At 48.4% G+C, this 24703-nt stretch overlaps 2 protein-coding genes across 5 annotated transcripts in view; both read right to left on the bottom strand.

Annotated features, from left to right (window-relative positions):
* The window catches only part of RELT (RELT TNF receptor), an 87519-nt gene extending 84200 nt beyond the window's left edge, over positions 1-3319 (bottom strand). For 2 of the 4 annotated variants that reach the window (XM_083436567.1, XM_083436566.1), the window contains exon 1: positions 3129-3318. The gene's annotated coding sequence lies outside the window, so the exon portion shown is untranslated. Of the gene's footprint in view, positions 1-3128 lie in introns of all 4 variants that reach the window. The other 2 variants (XM_083436565.1, XM_083436568.1) reach the window with 2 other exon arrangements.
* A 19674-nt stretch (positions 3320-22993) lies between these two features.
* ARHGEF17 (Rho guanine nucleotide exchange factor 17) overlaps positions 22994-24703 on the bottom strand; it is a 184099-nt gene continuing 182389 nt past the window's right edge. Inside the window, exon 21 of the mRNA XM_083436021.1 lies at positions 22994-24496. Within this exon, the coding sequence (XP_083292147.1) occupies positions 24321-24496 (176 nt within the window). The 3' untranslated portion in view covers positions 22994-24320. The remainder of the gene's footprint in view (positions 24497-24703) is intronic.

Here is a 24703-nt window from a genome sequence, read left to right on the forward strand (position 1 = left end):
GGCAGGATATCAAATCCAAACCCTTCTTCAGCTGTGTATATAAGGGGTGAGAGTTTTATTCGCCAGTGCCAGCACATATAAGGTATGTACCTAGCTCAGATGCAACAGCACACTATGGTTTGGAAGGAACCAGAAAGCAGCTGCTTAAATTAAGAAATGTGAGAAGTAGTGATAATATGGAGAATTGTCAAATGGGTTGAGGGAAGTCCAAAAGATGTTTATGTATAAGACGAATGTTAAATTGGGATAAATTGTATATTGGAAACTGAATAAAAATTAATTTTAAAAAAAGAAAGCAGCTGCTTAAGAGGAAACACAGGAGTGAGGAGGAGGAAGAGATGGGAGCACAAGTCCTACGCTCAGCCATGAAACACCAAACCTGGCAAAGTGTTGGTGCTGACCTTGAAAGCCCTAAACGGCCTCAGCCCAGTTTATCTGAAGGAGCGTCTCCACCCCCATCATTCTACCTGGACACTGAGGTCCAGCTCTGAGGGCCTTCTGGGAGAGAAGCCAAGTTACAGGGAACCAGGCAGAGGGCCTTCTCGGTAGTGGCACCCACCCTGTGGAATGCCCTCCCACCAGATGTCAAAGAGAACAACAACTACCAGACTTTTAGAAGACATCTGGAGGCAGCCCTGTTTAGGGAAGCTTTTAATGTTTGATGTATTATGGTATTTTAATATTTTGTTGGAAGCTGCCCAGAGTGGCTGGGGAAGCCCAGCCAGATAGGCGGGATATAAATAATAAATTTATTATTATTATTATTATTATTATTATTATTATTATTATTATTATAAATGTGAACTGAACTGCTACCTGTTCAGGTGTGACCTGCACACTTTTGTTGGAACGCACACGGACCGTGCAATCCTAAGCCCCCCAAAAGGATGAGGCAGTGGGGGGTAGTGGTTAGAGCGCTGCGCCAGGACCTGTGAGACATGGGCTCCATCCCCACTCGGCCCTGAAGCTCGCAGAGGGTAACCTAGGGGGCCAGCCTCTCGGCCCATCCTACCTCACAGGGCTGTTGTGGGGTTTAAATGAGAAAGTGGAGGGGGAACCATGCATGCCACCTCGAGCTGCTTTGGAGGAAGAGCTGGGATATAAAAGCAGCAAATGCGTAACTAAAACCAAGAAGCAGAATTCAGTGGCAGCAGCTTGCATAGGGATTGCAATTCTGCACGAGGCCCTTCTCAGGTACTGAGTCACACAAAGGGGAAAACCCATCTAAAGGGGACTATGTGCTTAGGCTCCCCACCAGATCCTAGATCCCAGCGAAAGGGGATCCTGGACTGATCTGCTGCCAAGAAGGTGCTGTTAAAGGGCCTGCAAGACAGAGCTGTTCCACCAGGCCTTTGGCCAAGGCACAGTCTGACCCCCCGTCCTTTTGTAATCTTCCTTTCTCCTCCTGCGATGAGGCTACATTTTAATATTTTAATGTTTCAATATTTTAATGTTGTATTTTAATTTTGTTTTTAAGTTGTATCCATTCAACTTGTTTTTATTATTGCTTGTTAGCCGCCCTGAGCCTGGCATTGGCTGGGGAGGGCGGGGTATAAATAAAAATTATATTATAACTCTAGCCCAATGGTTGCCATGAATTTGATTTTGAACCAATTTTAAAATGAATTGATTTTAGAACGCTGTGTTACTTTTATTGGTGTTAGCCGCTCGGAGCCCGGCTTCGGCTGGGGAGGGCGGGATATAAATAAAATTTTGTTATTATTTATATTATTAAAAAGAAGGAGCCCTAGGCAGCTTACCCACCGTGTACCCAGCTGTGCCCTCACTGAAGTTGCTCCTTCTGTGCAACTGTTAGAGCGGTCCAGGTGTGCCCGCGAATCTCCTTCACACTTGGCTTCTTGACTTCATCACAGTGAAGTCTGCGTTAACTCCAGCCTCTACCAATCTAGGGGGCTGATGGGAGATGTGGTCCAGAACATCAGAAGGGCACCAGCTTGGCAACAGGCGGGCAGAGGGGTCGCCATGCCCAAAGGCTACCCGGAAGCGGCGAGTTTCGGGGGAGTAAGATGTGGCAACACGGACTGGTGTCTCGGATAGGACATCCATGGCTCCTTAAGTCACCACAACGAGGTAAAACCTCCATGTACAGGTGGAGTATATCCCCGAGAACCCTGGTGTCCGGGAGAAATGGGGAGGGTGGGTGAGCCTTGCCTTCACACACCCCCACTCCCCCCTCGCTTGCAAAAGCATCCCAGAAGCATCCCAGTCCTGTTTAGGGAAGCTTTTAATGTTTGATATATGACAGTATTTTAATATTTTTTTGGAAGCCGCCCAGAGTGGCTGGGGAAGCCCAGCCAGATGGGCGGGGTATAAATAATAAATTATTATTATTATAGAAGCACCTGGCTGGTTCCTCTCCAGGACAGAATCCTGCGATGGCCGGATCCAAGCTGCCCCTCCTAAAATCCCATTTACCTGAAAGTAAACCTCGCTGAATTTCCCGAGGAGATGGGGACAGCTGGGGCGGAGCTGAAAGGCTGTAGCAAGGACCAGCAAGAGCACCACAGCAAAGTCGTAAACAACGAATTAAATCTTTTAAAAGCAACATTTCAAGCGCAGAAAAGCTTTGCAGATGTGCTGCTCACGAACAAAGGTCTATGGACAATTAACACCGGGGGACGCGGAGCGCGAGGACCAACACAGAAACTGAAGACGAGCAAGTCAGAGCCAGTGGCTCATCCACCTCAATGCTGCCCACACGGACTGGCAGCACCTCTGCAACACGTTTAACAGCCCTACCAGGAGATGCCGCGAATCGGACCCGCCACCCCCGGGCTCCGGCCTAAGCCTTTAGTACGCTGCCCATCTCACGCTGACCGCCGGCACCGTCCCTCCGCAGCGGCGGACAATGCCAACCAGAGCTGCGCAGAATTCGAACTCGGAACCTTGGACAAGACAAGGGCAGGCGCTCTGCCCGCCGAAGCACCGCAGCCCCGGGTTCTAAGAAGCGAGCCGGGGCGCAAACGGGGGGGCAAGGGGCGCCTTCTCCCAGCTGAAGAGGGGCGAGACCCCCAGCCCCCTAAATAAAGGGGGCCACCACCCCCGATGCCCTGCCTTCCAGCCCGCAGGAATCCAGCAATGGCAGGTGGGCAGAAGCGGCTCCTTACCTGGGGAGGAAAGGCCGGTGCGTCTGGAAGAAGCGGCTGCCAAGCGTTCAGGGGAAAACCGGAGAAAGGGAGCCAAGCGCGGCGCTGTCAGCCTCTCCCGCCGCCGCCTCTTCTTTATGAATGAATGAGCGGCTCAATCAGCCGGCGGGGAAAGTGAGCAGGTCGACGCGGGGGCCACGCCCCCTGGCGGAGCCGTCACAATAGGACGGGGCCCGCCCACCCCCTACGTCACAAAGGGAGGGCGGCCTCCGCAGGGCCGGACCACGCCCACGGCTCCCTGCGGGCGGCGTATTGGCTCCGCGGCGCCTCCTCGTGGCGATGGGTTGAAGGTGCAGCGTTCAGGGGTTTTGTTGAACTGGAAGCATGGGCTGCGCCGGCTTACTCGGGAGTCAGCGTGTGCAAGAACCAGCACATCTGATTTGTGTTTGGCCCAGACTTTATTACTGTTGTTGTTGTTGTTGTTGTAGTACTATGGGCTATTATTAAAATGAGGCTGCATTTTAAATTGTATTTTTAACCTGTATTTTAAATTGTTGGCTTTTTTCCTCCCCTATTATGTTTTTATTGTAATTTTACTGGTGTTAGCCGCCCTGAGCCGGCTCTGACCAGGGTGGGTGGGGTATAAATAAAATATTATTATTATTATTATTACTACTACATTTTTTTAAGAGAGAAAAAAGCACTGACTACTACTACATTTAAATACCCACTCCATTTTATCCTCACAACACCCTTGCAAGGTAGGCGAGGCTGAGAGACTGTGACTGGCCCAAAGTCACCCAAGGAGTTTTGTGGCTGAGTGCAGATTTGAACCCTTCATTCATTCAGGCCAGCAATGTATGTTATCATGTTTTCAGGACAATTCTTCCTCCAGGGCGGGCGGAAGAATCCCGAGGAGGTTGCCATCTCTTCAACACACCCTTGCTCCTGGGCAATCTGCCGCCGTTCGCTTTACTGACATCTAGGAAATGATTCATGATTTACCTGTATCCTGGGGGGAACTACACACGAGGAGTTCTGTAAAGTGAGCTGTGATTGCAGGCATGGAAACAGGTCAGGGTGTGTTTTGTTTACGGTCAGTTGGCAACCCTAAGGGCAGGATTGCATATTAAGCAGAAGAGGGTGTTGGCTACAGCGAAAAGCTCTTACACGGGGGCAAGTTAGCAAAAGATGCAACTGCTAAAATTCTCACTTCCACACCGTTCTTAAATGCCTTAACCAGCTTTCAACTGGTTCGTCTTCCTTCCCCCAAGATTCTTGGGACAACATGTACAGAGTGTTTTTTTCTGTCTTACAAGAGGCCTGTGGGGTCGATTCTGCCAGCTTTGGCCAGCTCACGGGATTCTTCAAAGCCAGTTCATGGCATCTAAGAAGAATGCAAAATCCACCATTGTTTCGAAAAGGCTGGTGATCCTTGTGGACGCCACTTTTATTGTGATACAGTGGTACCTCAGGTTACATACACTTCAGGTTACATATGCTTCAGGTTACAGACTCCACTAACCCAGAAATAGTGCTTCAGGTTAAGAACTTTGCTTCAGGATGAGAACAGAAACCGTGCTCTGGCGGTGCAGCGGTAGCAGGAGGCCCATTAGCTAAAGTGGTGCTTTAGGTTAAGAACAGTTTCAGGTTAAGAACAGACCTCCGGAGCGAATTAAGTACTTAACCTGAGGTACCACTGTATATCTATAAAGTAGGGACACGAATGGCGCTGTGGGTTAAACCACAGAGCCTAGGACTTGCTGATCAGAAGGTTGGCGGTTCCAATCCCCACGACGGGGTGAGCTCCCGTTGCTCGGTCCCTGCTCCTGCCCACCTAGCAGTTTGAAAGCACGTCAAAGTGCAAGTAGATAAATAGGTACCGCTCCAGCGGGAAGGTAAACGGCTTTTCCGTGTATTGCTCTGGTTCGCCAGAAGCGGCTTAGTCATGCTGGCCACATGACCCGGAAGCTGTACGCCGGCTCCCTCTGCCTATAGAACGAGATGAGTGCCGCAACCCCAGTCACGACTGGACCTAATGTTCAGGGGTCCCTTTACCTTTACTTATACAGTGGTACCTTGGGTTAAGAACTAAATTCGTTGCCAATGTCCATTCTTAACCTGAAACTGTTCTTAACTTGAGGTACCACTTCAGCTAATGGGGCCCCTCGCTGCCGCTGCGCAATTTCTGTTCTCATCCTGAAGCAAAGTCCTTAACCCAAGGTACTATTTCTGGGTTAGCGGAGTCTGTAACCTGAAGTGTCTGTAACCTGAAGCATCTGTAAACTGAGGTACCACTGTATCTGCAAGAAAAGCTGGAAAAGGACTTTGCTCTTTTGCACGTTGAATAAAACTTCTTGGATCCCAAGAGTGGGCCCGCTTCCTTGCGAGGTGAGGCTTAGCGGAGTCTTATGATGTTCTCGCAATATTGGTTTAGTTTCAAATATAGGAGGTGAACAGGGAGGATCAAGTCGTCCCCAACTGTGCTAGTCTGTGGAGAAGCTTGCCCCATAATCCAATTTCAGGCTCCTTCCTAAAAGCTTGTGACTCCTTTACTTGCTATATTTCAAACTGCTTCTCTTCAGCCTGTACCAAAGTAGCTGAGGTGTGCTTGATAGCTAGCAGCCACCAGCCCTCAATGCTCAAGCTTCTAGCCACTAGCACCTGTTATCTTTCAGCTGTGCAAAATATTAAGACAGGGACATTGGGAGTGTCAAGACAGACAGGGACATTGGGAGTGTCAAGACAGTATCCTAAATGTTGGGCTTGCCTAATGGGTTTTGGGCTCCTAAAAGGTAAAGGTAAAGGTACCCCTGCCCGTATGGGCCAGTCTTGACAGACTCTAGGGTTGTGCGCCCATCTCAAGAGGCCGGGGGCCAGCGCTGCCCGGAGACACTTCCGGGTCACATGGCCAGCGTGACATCGCTGCTCTGGCGAGCCAGAGCCGCACACGGAAACGCCGTTTACCTTCCCGCCAGTAAGCGGTCCCTATTTATCTACTTGCACTTTGACGTGCTTTCGAACTGCTAGGTTGGCAGGCGCTGGGACCGAATGACGGGAGCGCACCCCGCCGCGGGGATTCGAACCGCTGACCTTTCGATTGGCAAGCCCTAGGCGCTGAGGCTATTACCCACAGCGCCACCCGCGTCCCTTGGGCTCCTAAACAACCCCTTTTCCACAGCTGGCAAACATGTTTTACCACCCAGCTATTAACTAACCTCTGTTCTACACAACAAAAAAACATGGTGTGTTTTTTTTTAATATAAAAAAAGAGCAACATGTAAACAAACAGCAAAAAAAGAGCCGGCAGCACAAACACCTCCTAAACCTCAGAGGATAAAGACAAAACAAAAATATATTGAATGGGAGTTGGTAGACGAGAGGGAGGTTCAAAGTCTTCATTATCGCACCCGCAAGGACAGTCTCTGGTTGCAGCCACGAGTCAATTCTGACTCAGCAAACCTGACTTTAAAGAGCGAGGTGTTTTCAATAATAAAACTTTCCCCCTCTTCTTAAGCCAGGGGTTAGGTAAGGCCAGGCACATTCTGTTGACTGTGTGCAACAGAATGGGTGCAAGGAACAGAGCTCCCATTTCCCTGGTTTTTGACCCCCATCAATTTGTGCATTTCACAGAATCACAGAATCCTAGAGTTGGAAGAGACCACAAGGGCCATCGAGTCCAACCCCCTGCCAAGCAGGAAACACCATCAGAGCACTCCTGACATATGGTTGTCAAGCCTCTGCTTAAAGACCTCCAAAGAAGGAGACTCCACCACACTCCTTGGCAGCAAATTCCACTGTCAAACAGCTCTAACTGTCAGGAAGTTCTTCCTAATGTTTAGGTGGAATCTTCTTTCTTGTAGTTTGGATCCATTGCTCTGTGTCCGCTTCTCTGGAGCAGCAGAAAACAACCTTTCTCCCTCCTCTATGTGACATCCTTTTATATATTTGAACATGGCTATCATATCACCCCTTAACCTCCTCTTCTCCAGGCTAAACATGCCCAGCTCCCTTAGCCGTTCCTCATAAGGCATCGTTTCCAGGCCTTTGACTTAAAAAAACCGACAACCCAGGGCTGCCTTTGAAGGTGACCAAGAAACTACAATGGGGCAGCTAGACAGTAGAACCGGAGGCCTTTAACATCAGCAGTAACATCTAGACCATGGGAGCGCTTCAGCCCTATTATTGAGTTTGTAAAACTTGCTATTTAGGTTTTCAAACCTTTTTTGTAAACTGTACTTTTGAGTCCTCAATCTAATATGTAAGAATTTTGGGGGTTCTCCCCTTGTTTGAATTTTGGCCATTTAAAGTTTATGATTTCTCTATTTCCTTCTGAGGAAACTGAATAGTTCGGTGTAACGAAGTTTGTAGCCGGCATCCCGTTAAGGTTTCGTTCTATTTTTCTGATTTTTTTCTTTAAGCTTTTTGATTTTTATTATTTAGTTGATTTCCACTAGATAATATTTATAGTCGATTACTTCTCGTTTCAGGGATTTTCACGGTATTGCATTTGTTTTGTGCAACTTCTCAGTTCCACGACTGTCTTTTTTCTATAGGGGTTAGGTAAGGCACCCATTCCCACTCTGTGTGCAACAGAATGGGTGCAAGGAACAGAGCTCCCATTTCTCCGGTCTTTGACCCCCATCAATTTGTGCATTTAAAAAAACGACAGCCCAGGGCTACCTTTGAAGGTGACCCAGAAACTACAATGCAGCAGCTACACAGAAGACCTGAAGGAGCGTCTCCACCCCCATCGTTCAGCCCAGACACTGAAGTCCAGCTCCAAGGGCTTTATGGCACTTCCCTCCCTCTGAGAAGTGAGGTTACAGGGAACCAGGCAGAGGGCCTTCTCGGTGGTGGCATCCGCCCTGTGGAACGCCCTCCCACCAGATGTTAAGGAAATAAGCAACTATCTGACTATCTGAAGGCAGCCCTGTTTAGGGAAGCTTTTGATGTTTTTTGTGTTTTTAATATCCTGTTGGGAGCAGCCCAGAGTGGCTGGGGGAGACCCAGCCAGATGGGCCAGGTATAAGTAAATAATAATAATAATAATAATAATAATAATAATAATTGATCTGTATGAAATTTCCTAATATACACATTTCCCTATGCTATTTTTTCCTGTTGTAAGGTTTTTTGCAAGCAGTCCCCCCATATATTATTTGTTTAATTAGTTTATCACATCAATATCCCACTTTTTCCTTCACAGAGTTCAAGGTGCTGTACATGGCTCTTTCCCTTCCCTGCTCATTTAATCCCCACAAAAGCCCTGTGAGTTGGTTAGGCTGAGAGGCAGCGACTGGCCCAAGGCCACCAGGCATTTCATGGGCGAGAGGGGATTCGAACTCAGGTCTCCCAGGTCCTAGTCTGACACTCTACCCACTACACCGCACCGGCACCCATAATGCAGTTTTGAACACTGCTATCCTTTACACATCTCTGTGCGTATGTTTTGCTGGTGTGCACCTTTGTGATGCTGCTTAGGTTGGAAAACCACGTAGCAAAATCCGAAGGGCGAAGGGTAGCTGCATTTCAGTTCACGAACTAGTTCAGGCAAGGCGAATTTAGTTACATGTGAGCTGAACAAACGTCTTCCTCATCGGTGAGACTGTGAAGCTTCCTGGTTTCTTTTGCTCTAGGATGCTAGGTGCTGTTTATCTAATCTTGTTATATAGTACTGAAATGTTGTTGTTTTTTGCATGTGCTACAGTGCTGCTTTGCTATGTTATTATGAAATTGCTTTTGGGCATCCATTCTGAAGGAAATCAGCCCTGAGTGCTCAGGACAGATCCTGAAGCTGAGGCTCCAAGACTTTGGCCCCCTCATGAGAAGAGAAGACTCCCTGGAAAAGACCCTGATGTTGGGAAAGATGGAGGGCACAAGGAGAAGGGGACGACAGATGATGAGATGCTTGGACCATGTTCTCGAAGCTACCAGCATGAGTTTGACCAAACTGCGGGAGGCAGTGTAAGACAGGAGGGCCTGGCGTGCTCTGGTCCATGGGGTCACGAAGAGTCGGACACGACTAAATGACTAAACAAGTTTGGGCATGCCATCCTTTTTCCTTTGTTGTAAGCTAGGGTTACCAGACGTCCCCAGATTTGCAAATCTGTCCCCGGACAAATTGTTGTTGTTAAGGCAGCCCTGTTCAAGGAAGTTTTTAATCTGTGATATTTTACTGTATTTTTTGTTTCATGGAAGCCGCCCAGAGTGGCTGGGGAAACCCAGCCAGATGGGCGGGGTACAAATAAATTATTATTATTATTATTATTATTATTATTATTATTATTATTATTATTATTATTATTGTTTAGTCGTGTCCGACTATTCGTGACCCCATGGACCAGAGCACTCAGCTTCAAAAAAAAAAAGTGTCCCCGGATTCATTGAAAAAAATCTGGTAATCATATTGGGAGCTACTTCGAACATGGTTTTTGTGTGTGGAGAAGCAGCGTAGAAATAAAATGAATGACTGACTCTTCACTGTGGAAGGTTGAGAACCAGGTCAAAGCTAGCAGTGAACTATCCTTCTGACACTTTCAGGTATGTTTGGGGGCTGCACACACTCTCATACCTTCCAACATTCCCCAGAGGAATCTCACTCCACCCCAACCGACCTTCCTCAAGCCCCCCCACCCTTGTTTTTTGTCCCTCCTCCCCTTGAATGAGTACTGATTTTAAACTCTGGAATAAAGATTTTAGCTGAAGGTGTTCCATTTTTAATGCAAATAAGTACATAGGGAATTTTCAATTCCGTCTACTGCATCTGCTGTTGTTGTTGCTGTTGTTCATTCTGCTATCTGGTCTTTCGACTGCAATAAAGATTGATTTATTGATCCTACATAGCATTTCCACCACCATTACACCAATGGGGCACATGCCCTCCGCCGTCCAGAGAAATCCCCCTGAATCCTGGTTTTGTTTCATTCTTTGGTAGATTTGCAAAAAGGAAAACCCACAGCAGGAAATAAATTTTAAGAAAGGGGCATGATTAGACGCGGGCACACAAAGCAATTAAAAAAAAAAAGAAGACTCCCTTGTGCTCTGCTCTGCTCCCCTTTTCTTCCTCTGCCCTCTGCCTGCCCCCCAGAACTGGCATCTCACACAGGGTTGGTCTGGTGTGTCAGCTCCTCATATATGTATCAGAAACTAGTTGAGCTATCTGGCCCCCTCCCCAAATCTAGTATGTATCTCACCTTACTTTTCAGCCAGGCCACATTTGTAAAGGGAGCACAACTGCTCAGAGTCGGTGGGGTTGAAAGGAAGCGAGAAATCTGAACCGAATTCAGATCTGAGTAGAAGAGCTAAAATTGGAGTAGGAGAAGAATTTGGGCCATCTGATCGGCCCCTGATGCTGGACTAGCTGGGGCCACTGGCCTGATCCTGCAGGCTTTTCTTATGAGGCTTTTCTTTCATCATAAGAAAGCCAGACAGGCTGAATCTTAAGGATCAATTGCCCTTTCACAATCCACTGCTCGTCAACAAAAGCAGCCCACATAAACATCTAAACCCCAAATTGGGCTTAAATGCTTGACCCCTGTTGCATCACGTAATCAGGCCTTAAGAGTGCTTTGAACACAACCAAGGCTATTGCACCTCGCCCAGTATTTTCTCCTAAAAGCTTGGTTGGCGGCGGCAGTTGTTTTGCCCATTTGGAAGTGCCAAGAGGTTTACCAATAATATGCCATGACGAGTGGCTTTTTGATGGATACCTAGACCGGCAAGAGGCCTCTCCCCCCCCCCCCCACTTGAGCAGGCGGTTTGTGCAAAACACCTGCCAGGTCTGCACCTGGCATTTAACTGGCAGACTGGCATCATTAGGCAGGCCTTTTCTCCCTCTGGCTGTAGGGTAGGGCTTGTTTTGCTTGATCGATAGGAGGGCAGGGACTCGGGAGACCACGAAGCACCCTAGAGATGTACGGGTGCGGACTTAGGGCAGTAGTCAACTAAGAAGAAGAAGAAGAAGAGTTTGGATTTGATATCCCGCCTTTCACTCCCTTTAAGGAGACTCAAAGCGGCTAACATTCTCCTTTCCCTTCCTCCCCCACAACAAACACTCTGTGAGGTGAGTGGGGCTGAGAGACTTCAGAGAAGTGTGACTGGCCCAAGGTCACCCAGCAGCTGCATGTGGAGGAGCAGAGACGCAAACCCGGTTCCCCAGATTACAAGACTACCGCTCTCAACCACTACACCACACTGGCTCTCAAAGAGCTGCAGAAGCAGAACTTCTGCTTGCTCAATGCTCCCCCCCCCAAAAAAAATGTCTGCTATGGGAGGTTGGTGGAAAACCCACAACAGATTTAGGGGGTGTACAGCGGAGGGAGATGGGGGGAAAGTCCTGCTGTGCAAACAGTTCTGCTGTGCAAACAGTACTGCTCTCAGCTATTTATAAAAAGGTAAAGGGACCCCTGACCATTAGGTCCAGTCAGAGACAACTCTGAGGTTGTGGCGCTCATCTCGCTTTCTTGGCCGAGGGAGCCGGCGTACAGCTTCCGGGTCATGTGGCCAGCAGGACTAAGCAGCTTCTGGCGAACCAGAGCAGCACACAGAAACGGCATTTACCTTCCTGCTGGAGCGGTACCTATTTATCTACTTGCACTTTGATGTGCTTTCGAACTGCTAGGTGGGCAGGAGCAGGGATCAAGCAACGGGAGCTCACCCCACTGCGGGGATTCGAACTGCCAACCTTCTGATCGGCAGGTCCTAGGCTCTGTGGTTTAACCCACAGCACCACCCACGTCCCCAGTTATTTATACCTATGTATTAAATAAGAGGAGGGACGCGGGTGGCACTGTGGTCTAAACCAATGAGCCTTGGGCTTGCCGATCGGCGGTTCGAATCCTTGCGACGGAGTAAGCTCCCATTGCTCTGTCCCAGCTCCTGCCAACCTAGCAGTTTGAAAGCATGTCAAAGTGCAAGTAGATAATTAGGTACCGCTCCGGCGGGAAGGAAACGGCGTTCCCATGCGCTGCTCTGGTTCGCCAGAAGCGGCTTAGTCATGCTGGCCACATGACCCGGAAGCTGTACGCTGGCTCCCTCAGCCAAGAAAGCGAGATGAGCGCCGCAACCCCAGAGTTGTCCGCGACTGGACCTAACGGTCAGGGGTCCTTTTACATCCTGATATATTCAGACAAAGTGGAGGTCAGATTATACAATGAGCATTTGCTCTGGTTAGTTTACGGGGAGGTTATGCGACGACGGGGGACGCGGGTGGCGCTGTGGGTAAAAGCCTCAGCGCCTAGGGCTTGCCGATCGAAAGGTCGGCGGTTCGAATCCCCGTGGCGGGGTGCGCTCCCGTCGTTCGGTCCCAGTGCCTGCCAACCTAGCAGTTCGAAAGCACTCCCGGGTGCAAGTAGATAAATAGGGACCGCTTACTAGCGGGAAGGTAAACGGCGTTCCGTGTGCTGCGCTGGCTCGCCAGATGCAGCTTGTCACGCTGGCCACGTGACCCGGAAGTGTCTTCGGACAGCGCTGGCTCCCGGCCTCTAGAGTGAGATGGGCGCACAACCCTAGAGTCTGTCAAGACTGGCCCGTACGGGCAGGGGTACCTTTACCTTTTTATGCGACGACGGGCATTCGTTCCACACTCATTCCCATCTGTTTGCAGAGTGTTTAGACATCTTCCTGTTCATCGTTTGATTCCTCGTCACTTTCCAAAGCTCAAAAAGTTTGTTGGTTTTAAAAAGTGTGTTGATCTTGCTAGAGCTCCCCAAGGGGGTGGTACCCTAGGATTACTGGGGGTGTGGTGGAGCTAAGGAGGCAGGGTGTGAGAGAGGTACAAATGAGGAAGACTTTGTAAATGAGAAACTTCGAAAAGCTACCATCTCCGGATCAAGCTGTTCCATTTTGCTGTACTAAATAGTTTAAATTGGATTTGGAATAAATGTGGGATGAATGTACTGTTCTGAGTTTCATTGTTATTCTTTTCCTAGGTGGGTCGTGCAAACTGCTATTCTGGAAGATGCTTTTTCTATGGTAGGGTAGGGGGCACTGGGGTGAGTTTTTTTGGAATCAAGGGGGAAATGTTTTTTTTTTAAGGGAACTGGGGGCACTTTGTACCTGATGTTCTCCCCCACCCCCCCATTCACATTCTTATCCTGTGTGGACAGAATCCTGCACTTCCAGACACATTGCAAAAGACCTACATTGGCTCCCAGTACGTTTCCGAGCACAATTCAAAGTGTTGGTGCTGACCTTTAAAGCCCTAAATGGCCTCGGTCCAGTAGACCTGAAGGAGCGTCTCCACCCCCATCGTTCTGCCCGGACTCTGAGGCCCAGCGCCGAGGGCCTTCAGGCGGTTCCCTTATTGCGAGAAGCAAAGCTGCAGGGAACCAGGCAGAGGGCCTTCTCGGTAGTGGCGCCCGCCCTGTGGAGAGCCCTCCCATCAGATGTCAAAGAGAACAACAACTATCTGACATATAGAAGACATCTGAAGGCAGCCCCGTTTAGGGAAGCTTTTAATGTTTGATGTTTCATCGTGTTTTTAATATTCTGCTGGGAGCCGCCCAGAGTGGCTGGGGAAACCCGGCCAGATGAGCAAGGTATAAATAATAATTAAAACTATTAAAATTATGCCAGCATGCATCCTCAATCAGTGTCTGGACCACCAGGAGGTTCACAGGGAGGTGCAACACTTGTGAAAACGAAATAAGGTAAAAGAAAATAGAGAACTCTTTTGCCAACTCTGTCCAATAGGAAAGCTCAGTGCCCCGTCCCCTAATCCGGCCGAAGCCTGCAAAAGAAGAGTCCACACGCCAAGGCTGGGTTCTGACACCAGTGACCTTTAATGACTAGGAACCCACAGTGACGAAAAAGGAAAAAATAAAATAAAACCCCAGGACTAATAATTGTTAACATCTCACTGGAATTGGTAACGTTTTGGGCAAGGAATCTTGTTCTGTTTCTTTGCTCTTCCCTGTTTTGTCCTCGTCTTTCAATTCAACGCTTAAGAGTTGTCATCATAACTTAAAAGGCTGTGTGTCGGCACCCTCGCTTGCGCCGGTGGAAACTTAAACAAGTATATAAAAATATGCCATTAAATCCGTATCGACAATCAAGACTCGAGGGCGTTATGTACAGAGGAGGCGATATATACCAATATTTACAGTAAGTCTTCGGCAGCCAAGGAGGTCAGTAAGAGAGTTAAACTTTGAGATGGGGAGGAGCGGGTTGTCACTGGAAAGAGAGACTTGCTAGCATCAGCCTTTTCCGCTCCCAAGTCATTCTGTTTAAGGTGTTTTCCATGCAACCACAACAACAAACAACCACAAGCGCAACACTGCAAAGGCAGACCGTGGAGTGGAGGTTTTCAGAAATGCTTCTCCCATCACATCAGCCGCTATATTTGGTGATGATGTGGGAGCCACATTCCACAAATACCCAAATCTTCACATTTCGGTACCCAGCCTGGGCTTCATTTCGTGTCGATCCTCAGCCCAGGAAATCTATACGATGTCACAACCGAGTCCTGGGATATGTGAATCGATTAGGAGGGGGAAATGCCTCTGCACATGTGCAGAGCGCACGCCACTGAGCAACCACAGCATCTTCTCAACGCACAGGATTAAGGAGCAGGGAGGGCATTTCATGGCAGATTGTGTGCTTGCCACGAAGAGTGAAGCCTTTGCGCCTCTTTGGATATAAGGCTCCTATACCAAAGACCTGCACAAAAGATATGTTCCTTTGTGGCAAAGCCAGCCATTGGGAAAGCAAATTTTTTTTTGCACATTAAGTTCATTGGAGCAAGGTTGCGTCCACGCGCCAGGCCACACACATCACTGAGGACTAGAATCAGAATTCAAAACAGCTGCTTCCTGTAGTAGGAACCAATTAATCAATATTTATATGCCTTTCAGGCACAAGGAATGAAAGGCGTTAGGAACAGGAAGCGCTGTTCATGGCAATGCACTTTCAGCTTGGTCAAACAGGCCTGGCAGGTTTGTGCTGCGGTGCTTCAGAAACCTGCACAACCTATTTGACCAGAGGCGAGAGCGGAATAAACGGAATATGAATGTATTAACGCCGTAAGCAAAGCTTCTCTATTGTGTATCCTTAGCCCCAAAATGCATTTCCAGTGCCATTTTGGATACACATAACAGGTTATGTCTGACACAGGTTTCGTGATGTTTGCCAACAAAACAGTGCATCAGGGGCACCCCTCAAAACTTATCGATGCCACAGGTCCAGGAATGCACATTCTTTTTGGAGTAGGGAATGTCTTCACTTTTCAAGCCACAGAGAAGCCTTGCCCACCACGCTGCCCTCTAGATGTCTTGCAAATGTCAGCTGCTGACAGTTATGACCCGGGAGAGGAGCCATGTTGAAGAAGCCTACCAGAGGGCTATAAACAATTCCACCCCTTTGAGTGTTCGAATCTCGAAACAAGACCAAGGGAGATCCGTGAGCATCTTTTGAGAATGCAGGAAGTAAACTTGGTTTGTGTCGGAAAACCTAGAGAGGAAAGTGGGGTGGGTGAGTGTCGCATCTGATCCTTGCATAGAAGTGCTGCCATACTAACTTTGGGTATTTGGGGCATAGCTGTCAACTTTTCCCTTTTCTTGCGAGGAATCCTATTCGGAATAAGGGAATTCCCCTTAAAAAAAGGGAGACGCTGACAGCTATGATTTGGGGGGGGGGACGGGACTTGCTTATCGTCCGTTTGTTTCTGATGCTGAATCATCCATCCCATAATGACCAGGAGTCTATAGCAGAGTTTCCCAGATGTCAGAGAGCCGACTTACCTAGCCCCATTGAATGTGGTGGGGCAGCTATGGTGTAAACATGCACACACGACCAGGCCGCAAGTTAAAAGCCTAAGAAGTGGGGGCTGGATCATGCGATCAGGATTCAAACACAAAAGCAAATCTCCCCTCCTGTGGTTTCCAGCAAAAGAAGCATTGATGCCTCCCACTGTGGCAGCAGAGCATGGCCACTGTGGCCAGAAGCCATTGAAAGCCCTCTGCTCCATGAATTTGTCCGATCCTTTAAAGTTAGGTCCCACCCATCAGGTATGAGGTTCTCCCTTCCGGTCCTTTGTGATGGGTTTACATGGGAGTCGCTAGTCAAACACAAAAATCCTTAGTTTTGCAACGGCCAAGAGGTTGCTCATCTATGGCAACCAAAAGCACCCAAAGGAGCTAATAAAAGATGTCTACTTTTGTCTGTGATAAAGAAGGCTGATCGCCAAAGAATGGATGCTTTTGAATTCTGGTGCTGGAGGAGACTCTTGAGAGTCCCATGGACTGCAAGAAGATCAAACTGATCCATTCTGAAGGAAATCAGCCCTGAGTGCTCACTGGAAGGACAGATCCTGAAGCTGAGGCTCCAAGACTTTGGCCACCTCATGAGAAGAGAAGACTCCCTGGAAAAGACCCTGATGTTGGGAAGGTGGAGGGCACAAGGAGAAGGGGACGACAGAGGACGAGATGGTTGGACAGTGTTCTCGAAGCTACTAACATGAGTTTGACCAAACTGCGGGAGGCAGTGGAAGACAGGAGTGCCTGGCGTGCTCCGGTCCATGGGGTCACGAAGAGCCGGGCACAACTAAACAACAACAACAATCTGTGATCCTGCACCACAGCTACCCCATAGGAGGTTGCCAGATTGCAATTCCTGCCATCCCTCACCTTTGGCCTTTCTGCTTGGAGTTGTAGTCCAGCAACATCTGTAGAGCATCACTTTTCCTACGCCTGCGCTGCCTTCCACACATGGGAGATTCTCAGCCTGGCCTCAGTAAGACAGGTTAGGGGGGACCCCTAAAACCCACACACTCGTGCACCTGCTGGGGTGAACGTGTGTTGGCTTGTGAACAAGCACAAACCCAAGGGACTCGTGTGGACACACAGGGAACATTTGTAACGCTAAGCGGCTCCATGGGGGACTTTGCATTTTGCACAGTCAATTTGGCTCAGCGGAAGATGGAGAACGTGAACGAACGGATCAGAGATGTTTTGTACATCGCCTGGGGGATCTGCAAAGCTTCCGTGTTCATTTTGCATACCGCCTGGGCAATCTGCAGAGTCCCCAAGCGCAAAATGCTTAACATTCTAACGCGAAGATTGAGCAACAGGCAAAAAACCTCCCCTTCCTCCATTGCACTCACACAGTATGACTTGACCTTAGCCCATGGAGTATTTCAAGCGTTCCGCATACTCCATCTCCATGTAATCATTACAACAACCCTGTAAGGCTGGTCAGTTTGTGAACCCCAAAGCTGAAGACGGAATGGCTGTCTAAGGCAAACTAGTGAGCTCATGCAAGTGGCAGGATTGAATCGGGACTGCTTAATTTCCACAGACACATACCTATTTAAGGAAGGATTTTAAATCTCTGTGTTCCATTTTGTAGATGGCAAGGTCATGATGAAGACACGCAGTCTGTGACCTCCTAAATTCTATTTCTGGAATGCAAACAATTGTTCAGGGTCAGGCTCCTCAGTGACCTGTATATCCTGAGCAGAATCCCTGTTCCAAAAACACAGTTCCCATCCCTCCTGGTTTCAAAGAAAGGTATGGAAATGGGGATTGCAAAATTAAAGCACTGAGAATAGATGCAGATTAAAAGAGCTAATATGGGTGCATTTTCTGCATTTCATGGAAACAGCTTCTGAATAAGAAGATATCAGATTATGTGCATTGTGCATTGCATTCTGCCCAGGTATGCAGATTAAAGCTTGCTCCTCATGACTCATTTTTGAAAGAAGCCTCGGCACTCATCACGTGATCCAATGGAGACAAACAGCACACACACACACCCTCCCGCAAAAAGAAATACACATCAATTCCAGGCTGAGTGACTTTGAATCAAAAACTCAATTTTCTAAGTGTGCCAGTCCAGTCTATGGATTCCAAAACCTCCTAGGGGGAATTCAGCCATCAGAAGTGAACCAGGCAGAGGGCCTTCTCGGTGGTGGCGTCTGCCCTGTGGAAAGCCCTCCCATCAGATGTCAAGGAAATAAGCAACTATCTGACTTTTAGAAGACACTTGGAGGCAGCCCTGAATAGGGAAGTTTTAAATGTATGACTTACTGTTTTTATATTTTGTTGAAAGCTGCCCAGAGTGGCTGGGGCAACCTGGTCAGATGGGCGGGGCACAAATTATACAAATTATAGCATTATTACTATTATTGCAAAATGGGACGCGGGTGGCGCTGTGGGTTAAACCACAGAACCTAGGACTTGCTGATCAGAAGGTCAGCGGTTCGAATCCCCGCGACGGGGTGAGCTCTTGTTGCTCGGTCCCTGCTCCTGCTAACCTAGCAGTTCGAAAGCATGTCAAAGTGCAAGTAGATAAATAGGTACCACTCCGGCAGGAAGGTAAACGGCGTTTCCGTGCGCTGCTCTGGTTCTCCAGAAGCGGCTTAGTCATGCTGGCCACATGACCTGGAAGCTGTATGCTGGCTCCCTCGACCAATAAAGCAAGATGAGCGCCGCAACCCCAGAGTTGGCCACAACTGGACCTAATGGTCAGGGGTCCCTTTACCCTTTACTTTTTTATTATTGCAAAGCTGAGTGTCAAACCTTTACCATTTGGCTTCAAAATCTGAGTTCTGGTCTCAAATGCGGATTATGAAACCCAGTTTTATGATGTAAGTTGCCTTTGGTCTTTTTATAAAGTGGATGGTAGGATGGAGGGATTTTAAATTTTGTGCCTAACTCATATGAAGTCTGGGTGAAATTTTCTATCTCTAGGACCTAATCGAAACAAACTCTTTAGTCTAAACAAATATTTTCTTCTTCTTTGGCAATCGCTCGCACCTGAGTAAGATTGTCTTCCATGAACGCAATCTTAACAGTGAGTCCATTAAGTGACTGTGGAGGCCAATTATGGACCCACACGTCCTTCCACAGTGGGGACATTGGTTTCCGGGTGAGAGTTGATCACGGTGTAGATTTGCCAAGCGTGCCTTCCTCTTAGCATGTTTCTCCCTTACGTCCTGAGTTCGAGCGTCTTCAAAGCCCATGACACCTTTGGTGAAGGCTGTTCTCCAACTGGAGCGCTCACAGGCCAGTGTTTCCCAGTTGTTGGTGTATATACTACATTTTTAAAGATTTGCCTTGAGACAGTCTTTAAACCTCTTTTGTTGACCACCAGCATTACGCTTTCCATTTTAAAGTTTGGAATAGAATACAGTGGTACCTCATAAGACGAATGCCTCGCAAGATGAAAAACTGGCAAGACGAAAGAGTTTTTTGTTTTTTGAGTTGCTTCGCAAGACGAATTTCCCTATGGGCTTGCTTCACAAGATGAAAACGTCTTGCGCCTTTTTCTTAAAACCGTCAATGCATTCCTATGGGAAACCGTGCTTCGCAAGACGGAAAATTCACAAGACGAAAAAACTCGCAGAACGAATTAATTTCGTCTTGTGAGTCACCACTGTAGTTGCTTTGGAAGACGATCATCAGGCATCCGCACAACATGACCAGTCCAACGAAGCTGATGTCGAAGAAACATTGCTTCAACACTGGGGATCTTTACTTCTTCCAGTACACTGACATTAGTTCACCTGTCTTCCCAAGTCATTTGTAACATTTTTTGGAGACACAGTTGATGGAATCTTTCGGGGTGTTGGAGCTGGAGTTTATAAGTGGCCCATGTTTCACAGGCATACAGTAAGTTTGGTAGTACATTAGCTTTTGGTAGTATAATAGGTAGTACAAAGGAAGCATTTTGGTTTCCCTGCGAATGTCCCAGTCCTCAAACACTCTGCACTTCAATCGGGAGAAAGCTGCGCTCAGAGAGCTCAGGCAGTGCTGGATTCCAGCCCTTGTGGAAAGATAACTGCCCAGGTAGGAGAAGTGATCAACATTTCCCAAAGTTACACCACTGAGTTGGACTTGTGCCGCAGCAGGGGTATTGTTTTGTGCGTGTTGGTGCAGCACTTTGGTTTTTTTGGATGTTGAGCAATAGACCAAGCTTTTCACAAGCTTCTGCGAAGATATTTAGGATGGTTTGGAGGTCATCCTCTGAATGGGCATACACTATGTTGTCATCAGCATACTGAAGCTCTATGGCAGAAATTACAGTAACCTTACTTTTTGCTTTCAGCCTACTCAGATTAAAGAGCTTTCCATCTGTACAATATATGATTTCTACTCCGGTGGGGAGTATTCCTTTGACAAAGTGTAGGATCATGGCAATGAAAATAATAAACTGAGTTGGGGCAATAACAGAACCCTGTTTAACACCCGATCCCACTGTGAATGGTTCATTTTGAGAGCCATTGTTATCTGCGATTGTTGCCGTCATATCACGAAGGAGCAGAATGATGTTTACAAATTTATCTGGGCAGCTAATTTTCAGAAGGACAGTCCGCAGGGCATTACAATTTACAGTGTTGAAGGCCTTAGTCAGGTCAATAAATGCCATATACAGGGGTTGGTTTTGCTCTCTGCATTTTGCTTGATGCTGCCAAACACTGAAAATCATTTCTACTGTCCCCCTGGAAGGTCTAAAACTATTTTGGGATTCAGGAAGGGTAGGACTGATAATTCTGACATCCCTAAAGTCTGTTGGGAGCTCCTTTCGCTCCCAGATTTTTTCGATGAGCTTGTGAAGTTGTTGTGGAAGTTCAATTCCACCCACTTTGAAGACTTCAGCAGGTATCCCATCAGGTCTGCTGGCTTTGTTGTTTTCCATTTGGTTAATAGCCGTACACCACTCTCCCATTTTGGAGATACTGCAAGGTCATCTCTTAATTTGTTTTTGCGGAATTTGTGAGGGGACCTCAGCAGCTACAGGGGAGTTGCAGTTAAGGAGATGCTGGTAATATTCTTTCCAATGCAGTGCAATAGCTTCTTTATTTTTTTGAAGTGTGGTACATTCTGTTCGGTGCTTCTGTGCGCTGCTCTGGTTTCGCCAGAAGCAGCTTAGTCATGCTGGCCACATGACCCAGAAGCTGTACGCCGGCTCCCTCGGCCAATAAAGCGAGATGAGCACCACAACCCCAGAGTCTGCCACGACTGGACCTAATGGTCAGGGGTCCTTTTACCTTACCATCTGTTGAGCATAGGGGGCATATGCCATTATTTATTGGCCCATAGATGGTCTTTATGGCTTTAAAGAAACTCTGTGCATCATGAGCATCAGCTAAGTGCTGGATCTCTTGAGCTTTTTTAATCCACCAGGTGTTCTTTAGTTCTCTGGTTCTTTGAACCTCAGCCTTCGCATTGGCATAGGTTTTTTCCTCGGTGGCGCAGTTTCTATCTCTTTGCCAGATCTGAAAGGCCTTCCTTTTCTTGTCAAGAATGTGTTCAATCTCACTGTCTTTGTCATCAAACCAGTCCTGGTGTTTCTTAGTTTGGTATTTAATAGTTTGTTCACAGGCTGCAATAATGGATGTTTTTTAGTGTTCCTCAATGTTATCAGGGAACTCTGAAAGCAGACGGTCCTTTGGAAGCAATCCCGCTTAATAGGATCTTGAAGGGCTTGAGTGTTCATTTTGCACCTTAGTTTCCCTTCCTGAAGTCTGCATTGAGGTACAATCTTGATAGCCACCGTGGAGCGTATTAATCGGTGATGTGTCCAGAAGTCATAGACACTCATTATAGCTCTGTTCACACATCTCGGCGATCTTCAGCTTAGACAACCACATAGTCTAAGAGGTGCCAGTGGTTCGACCAAGGGCGCCTCCATAATGTTTTAAATTTGTCGAAAGTTTATGTTGGCAATAACAAGGTTGTGCACTGCACAGATAGTCAAAAGTTGTGGTTGCTGTTGCCAATTCCTTCTTTCCCAATAGTTTCAGGCCGCAGATTGACATCTCGCCCAACTCTTGCATTAAAACAGGCATAGGCAAACTCGACCCTCCAGATGTTTTGGGACCACAACTCCCATGATTCCTAGCTAACAGGACCAGTGGTCAGGGATGATGGGAATTGTAGTCCCAAAACAGCTGGAGAGCTGAGTTTGCTTATGCCTGCATTAAAATCACCTTAGGCATCTCTGATAGGATAGCATCCAGCTGAAAACAATTCTTTTCTTTAATGTCTTCATTGGCATCCAGTCTCGGTGCATAAGAAACACTACGTATGTGTTTATAAGGAGACCTTGTTCTTGGCTCGAGGTATCAGCTGTATTCCTGTCTTAGGGGAAATTGGGGGTACTGAGTGGATACATGAGATGCTTCACCTTCACTTCAGAGGAGGAGACACTGGTTTGACATCTTGCCACCCCCAAACCCTTTCCCCACCTTTGGCAATGTTCACTGGGAGGTGGTCTGGCTTCCATAATGCACGGCCTATTCATCTGGTTATTGGAATGCCAGCGGCCTCCCAATTCATTTTAAATCGACAACGCAACTGTGCACGCAACATGTGCCTCTGGTCAACCCGACAACCCCCGGATGTTTCAGACTTCCAACTCGCACCAGACCAATCAGGTGAGGTTTTGTGTTGGCGGATTTAATGGGATCCCGAGTAAGAACTCTCGCCTCAGAGCACGAAGGCTGCAATCTCACACACACTTACCTGGGAGTAAGCACCACTGAAAGTCAGCGGGACGTACCTCTGAGTAAATACGCAGAGGACTGGGCAGCCGAGAGGTTCCTTGCAGGATCAAGCAACGGTTCACCTCCTTCAGGAATCTTTGCAGGAAACCTGGCAACTGATGTGTCCCCAGAATGCGTCCCGTGGTCTGCTAGCGAAATGCAGCCCGCTTTCTTCCCAGGCCTCAACCATGTTCACAATGATGCTAGCGGGGATCTAACTTTGTTCAAGGTTTTAAGGACGGCCTTCAATCTGCCTGTGGAGACCTTTCGGTCTCTGAGGCAAATTTACCCCTCTCGCAACGGAAGATTACGAGCTTGATTAAATTAAGCGCCGCTAACAGTTCAACTCGCTGACTCCCTCCACAAACGGTAGCTAGGTTTTCTTTTTTTAAAAAAACAATAAAATAAAATAAAATAAAAAACAACCACAACAAATAAATCATAAATACTGTACAAGGTAGAAGACCAGGGTGGTGCAAACTCCTGCCCACCCACCCCCTGACAACATGGAGTACGGTTGCCATGGTAACGGATGAGGCCTCTGTGTGGTGCGGCCTCCTGGCCTGTGCGGGGTTGGTGGGGAATGCTGCTCAATATTGCACAATCATCCTGTCAAGATTCTTGTCTTTTGTCTCTGGTGCCCCCCACCCCCCCATCAAGAACGGGCTTTCTCCATGCCCAACCTCTCTTCCCTTCCTTCTCAGCAGACACAAACTCCAGCCACCATCTTGGGTAGCGGCCATCATCAACACTGCAACCCGACACAGCCTTACGTCTTCGAACACTGATGTGCGGGAACAACCCTGCGGTTATCACAACTGAGCCCGGACTCAGGGGTGTCTCTGACCGTGACAAGTGACCAAAACTGCTCTCCACCCCACCATCCCAATCTCTTTGGAAATTGCTCAGAAACAGCGTCAGTCCGCCTCCCCGTTCCCCTCCTTTCTGGAGCAGCTCCTCCTCCTAGCCGGCAATAAATAAAGGTAATTTATACACGAACAGACACCCACCCACCCCACCCCTCAAGTTATCTTAATGCTGGCTGCAGTGTGCCTCGCAAAAGTTGGCGAGACGATGGTGCGCAGTGTCTGGTTCTGGTGAGCGGTTCTTGCATGAACGAAAGGGTGGAATCGAGTGGAGAAGCTGTGCGTCCGTATCCGATGGAGGAAGGCGAGGAGAAACCAAAGAGAGGGCGGAAAATGATCCGTGTTTGGTGAGAATGGGGGGGAAGTTGCCCCGGCCACCTGGACTCGGGGGCCTCAGCGGACGAAAACGGGAGACACGACGAGATTCAACAACTTCTCGGCTGAGCTGGGTGTTTCTAACCAAGCAGCACACACAGAGCAGACAATCCTTTCCTAAGCAGGGCTGAATTCCTAAATGGTTTCTCTCTTAGTCCCATTTGAATGGGGCTTGGCGCATGAGGGCGGCTGCACCTAATCTCTCACTGAGCGCACCCCCTCCCGCACACTCAAGACACAGCAGCAAGCGCGAGTCGTGCAACATGGATTTGCGTTCTGGAGGTTCCGCACGCGGCCAGTCCCGAGGCGCGCCGCTAACTCCGCGCGGCGGATCCAGAAAGGCGACCCTGCGCACGAGACATTCAGGGTGGGAGATGAGACACGGGGACGCGTCCGTGTGGGGACGGCGAGGACGGGACGCAATCTCTCTCTCTCTCCCGGCTTCTCTCCCTCCGGAGGGGTCCGCCCTGTTCCTCATCTCGCTCGTCAGACCCTCCAGAGGAGCAGGTGGTTTGTGCTATCATCCCTCCCCACGGTCTCGCTGCTGTTGGTGAGCCGGAAGTCCTCGTACCCGTCGCCGCCGCTAATGATGAGCATCTTGGACTTGGGGGGCCTGTGCCTCGTGGAGTCCCGTTTCTCCAAGTCGTTGGACTTTTCTGTACCTAGAAGCAGGGAGGAGAGTGAGTCATACTTCTTTCTGCACCTGCATAACCCAAATTCTGCGACCGGGACAAAGTATGCACCCTATGTAGATTTGTAAGCATGTATGCATAGATGTGGGACGCGGGTGGCGCTGTGGGTAAAAGCCTCAGCACCTAGGGCTTGCCGATCGAAAGGTCGGCGGTTCGAATCCCCGTGGCGGGGTGCGC

Source organism: Podarcis tiliguerta, assembly GCF_965153285.1.
Source record: "Podarcis tiliguerta genome assembly, chromosome: 4".
NCBI classification, from domain to species: Eukaryota; Metazoa; Chordata; class Lepidosauria; order Squamata; family Lacertidae; genus Podarcis; species Podarcis tiliguerta.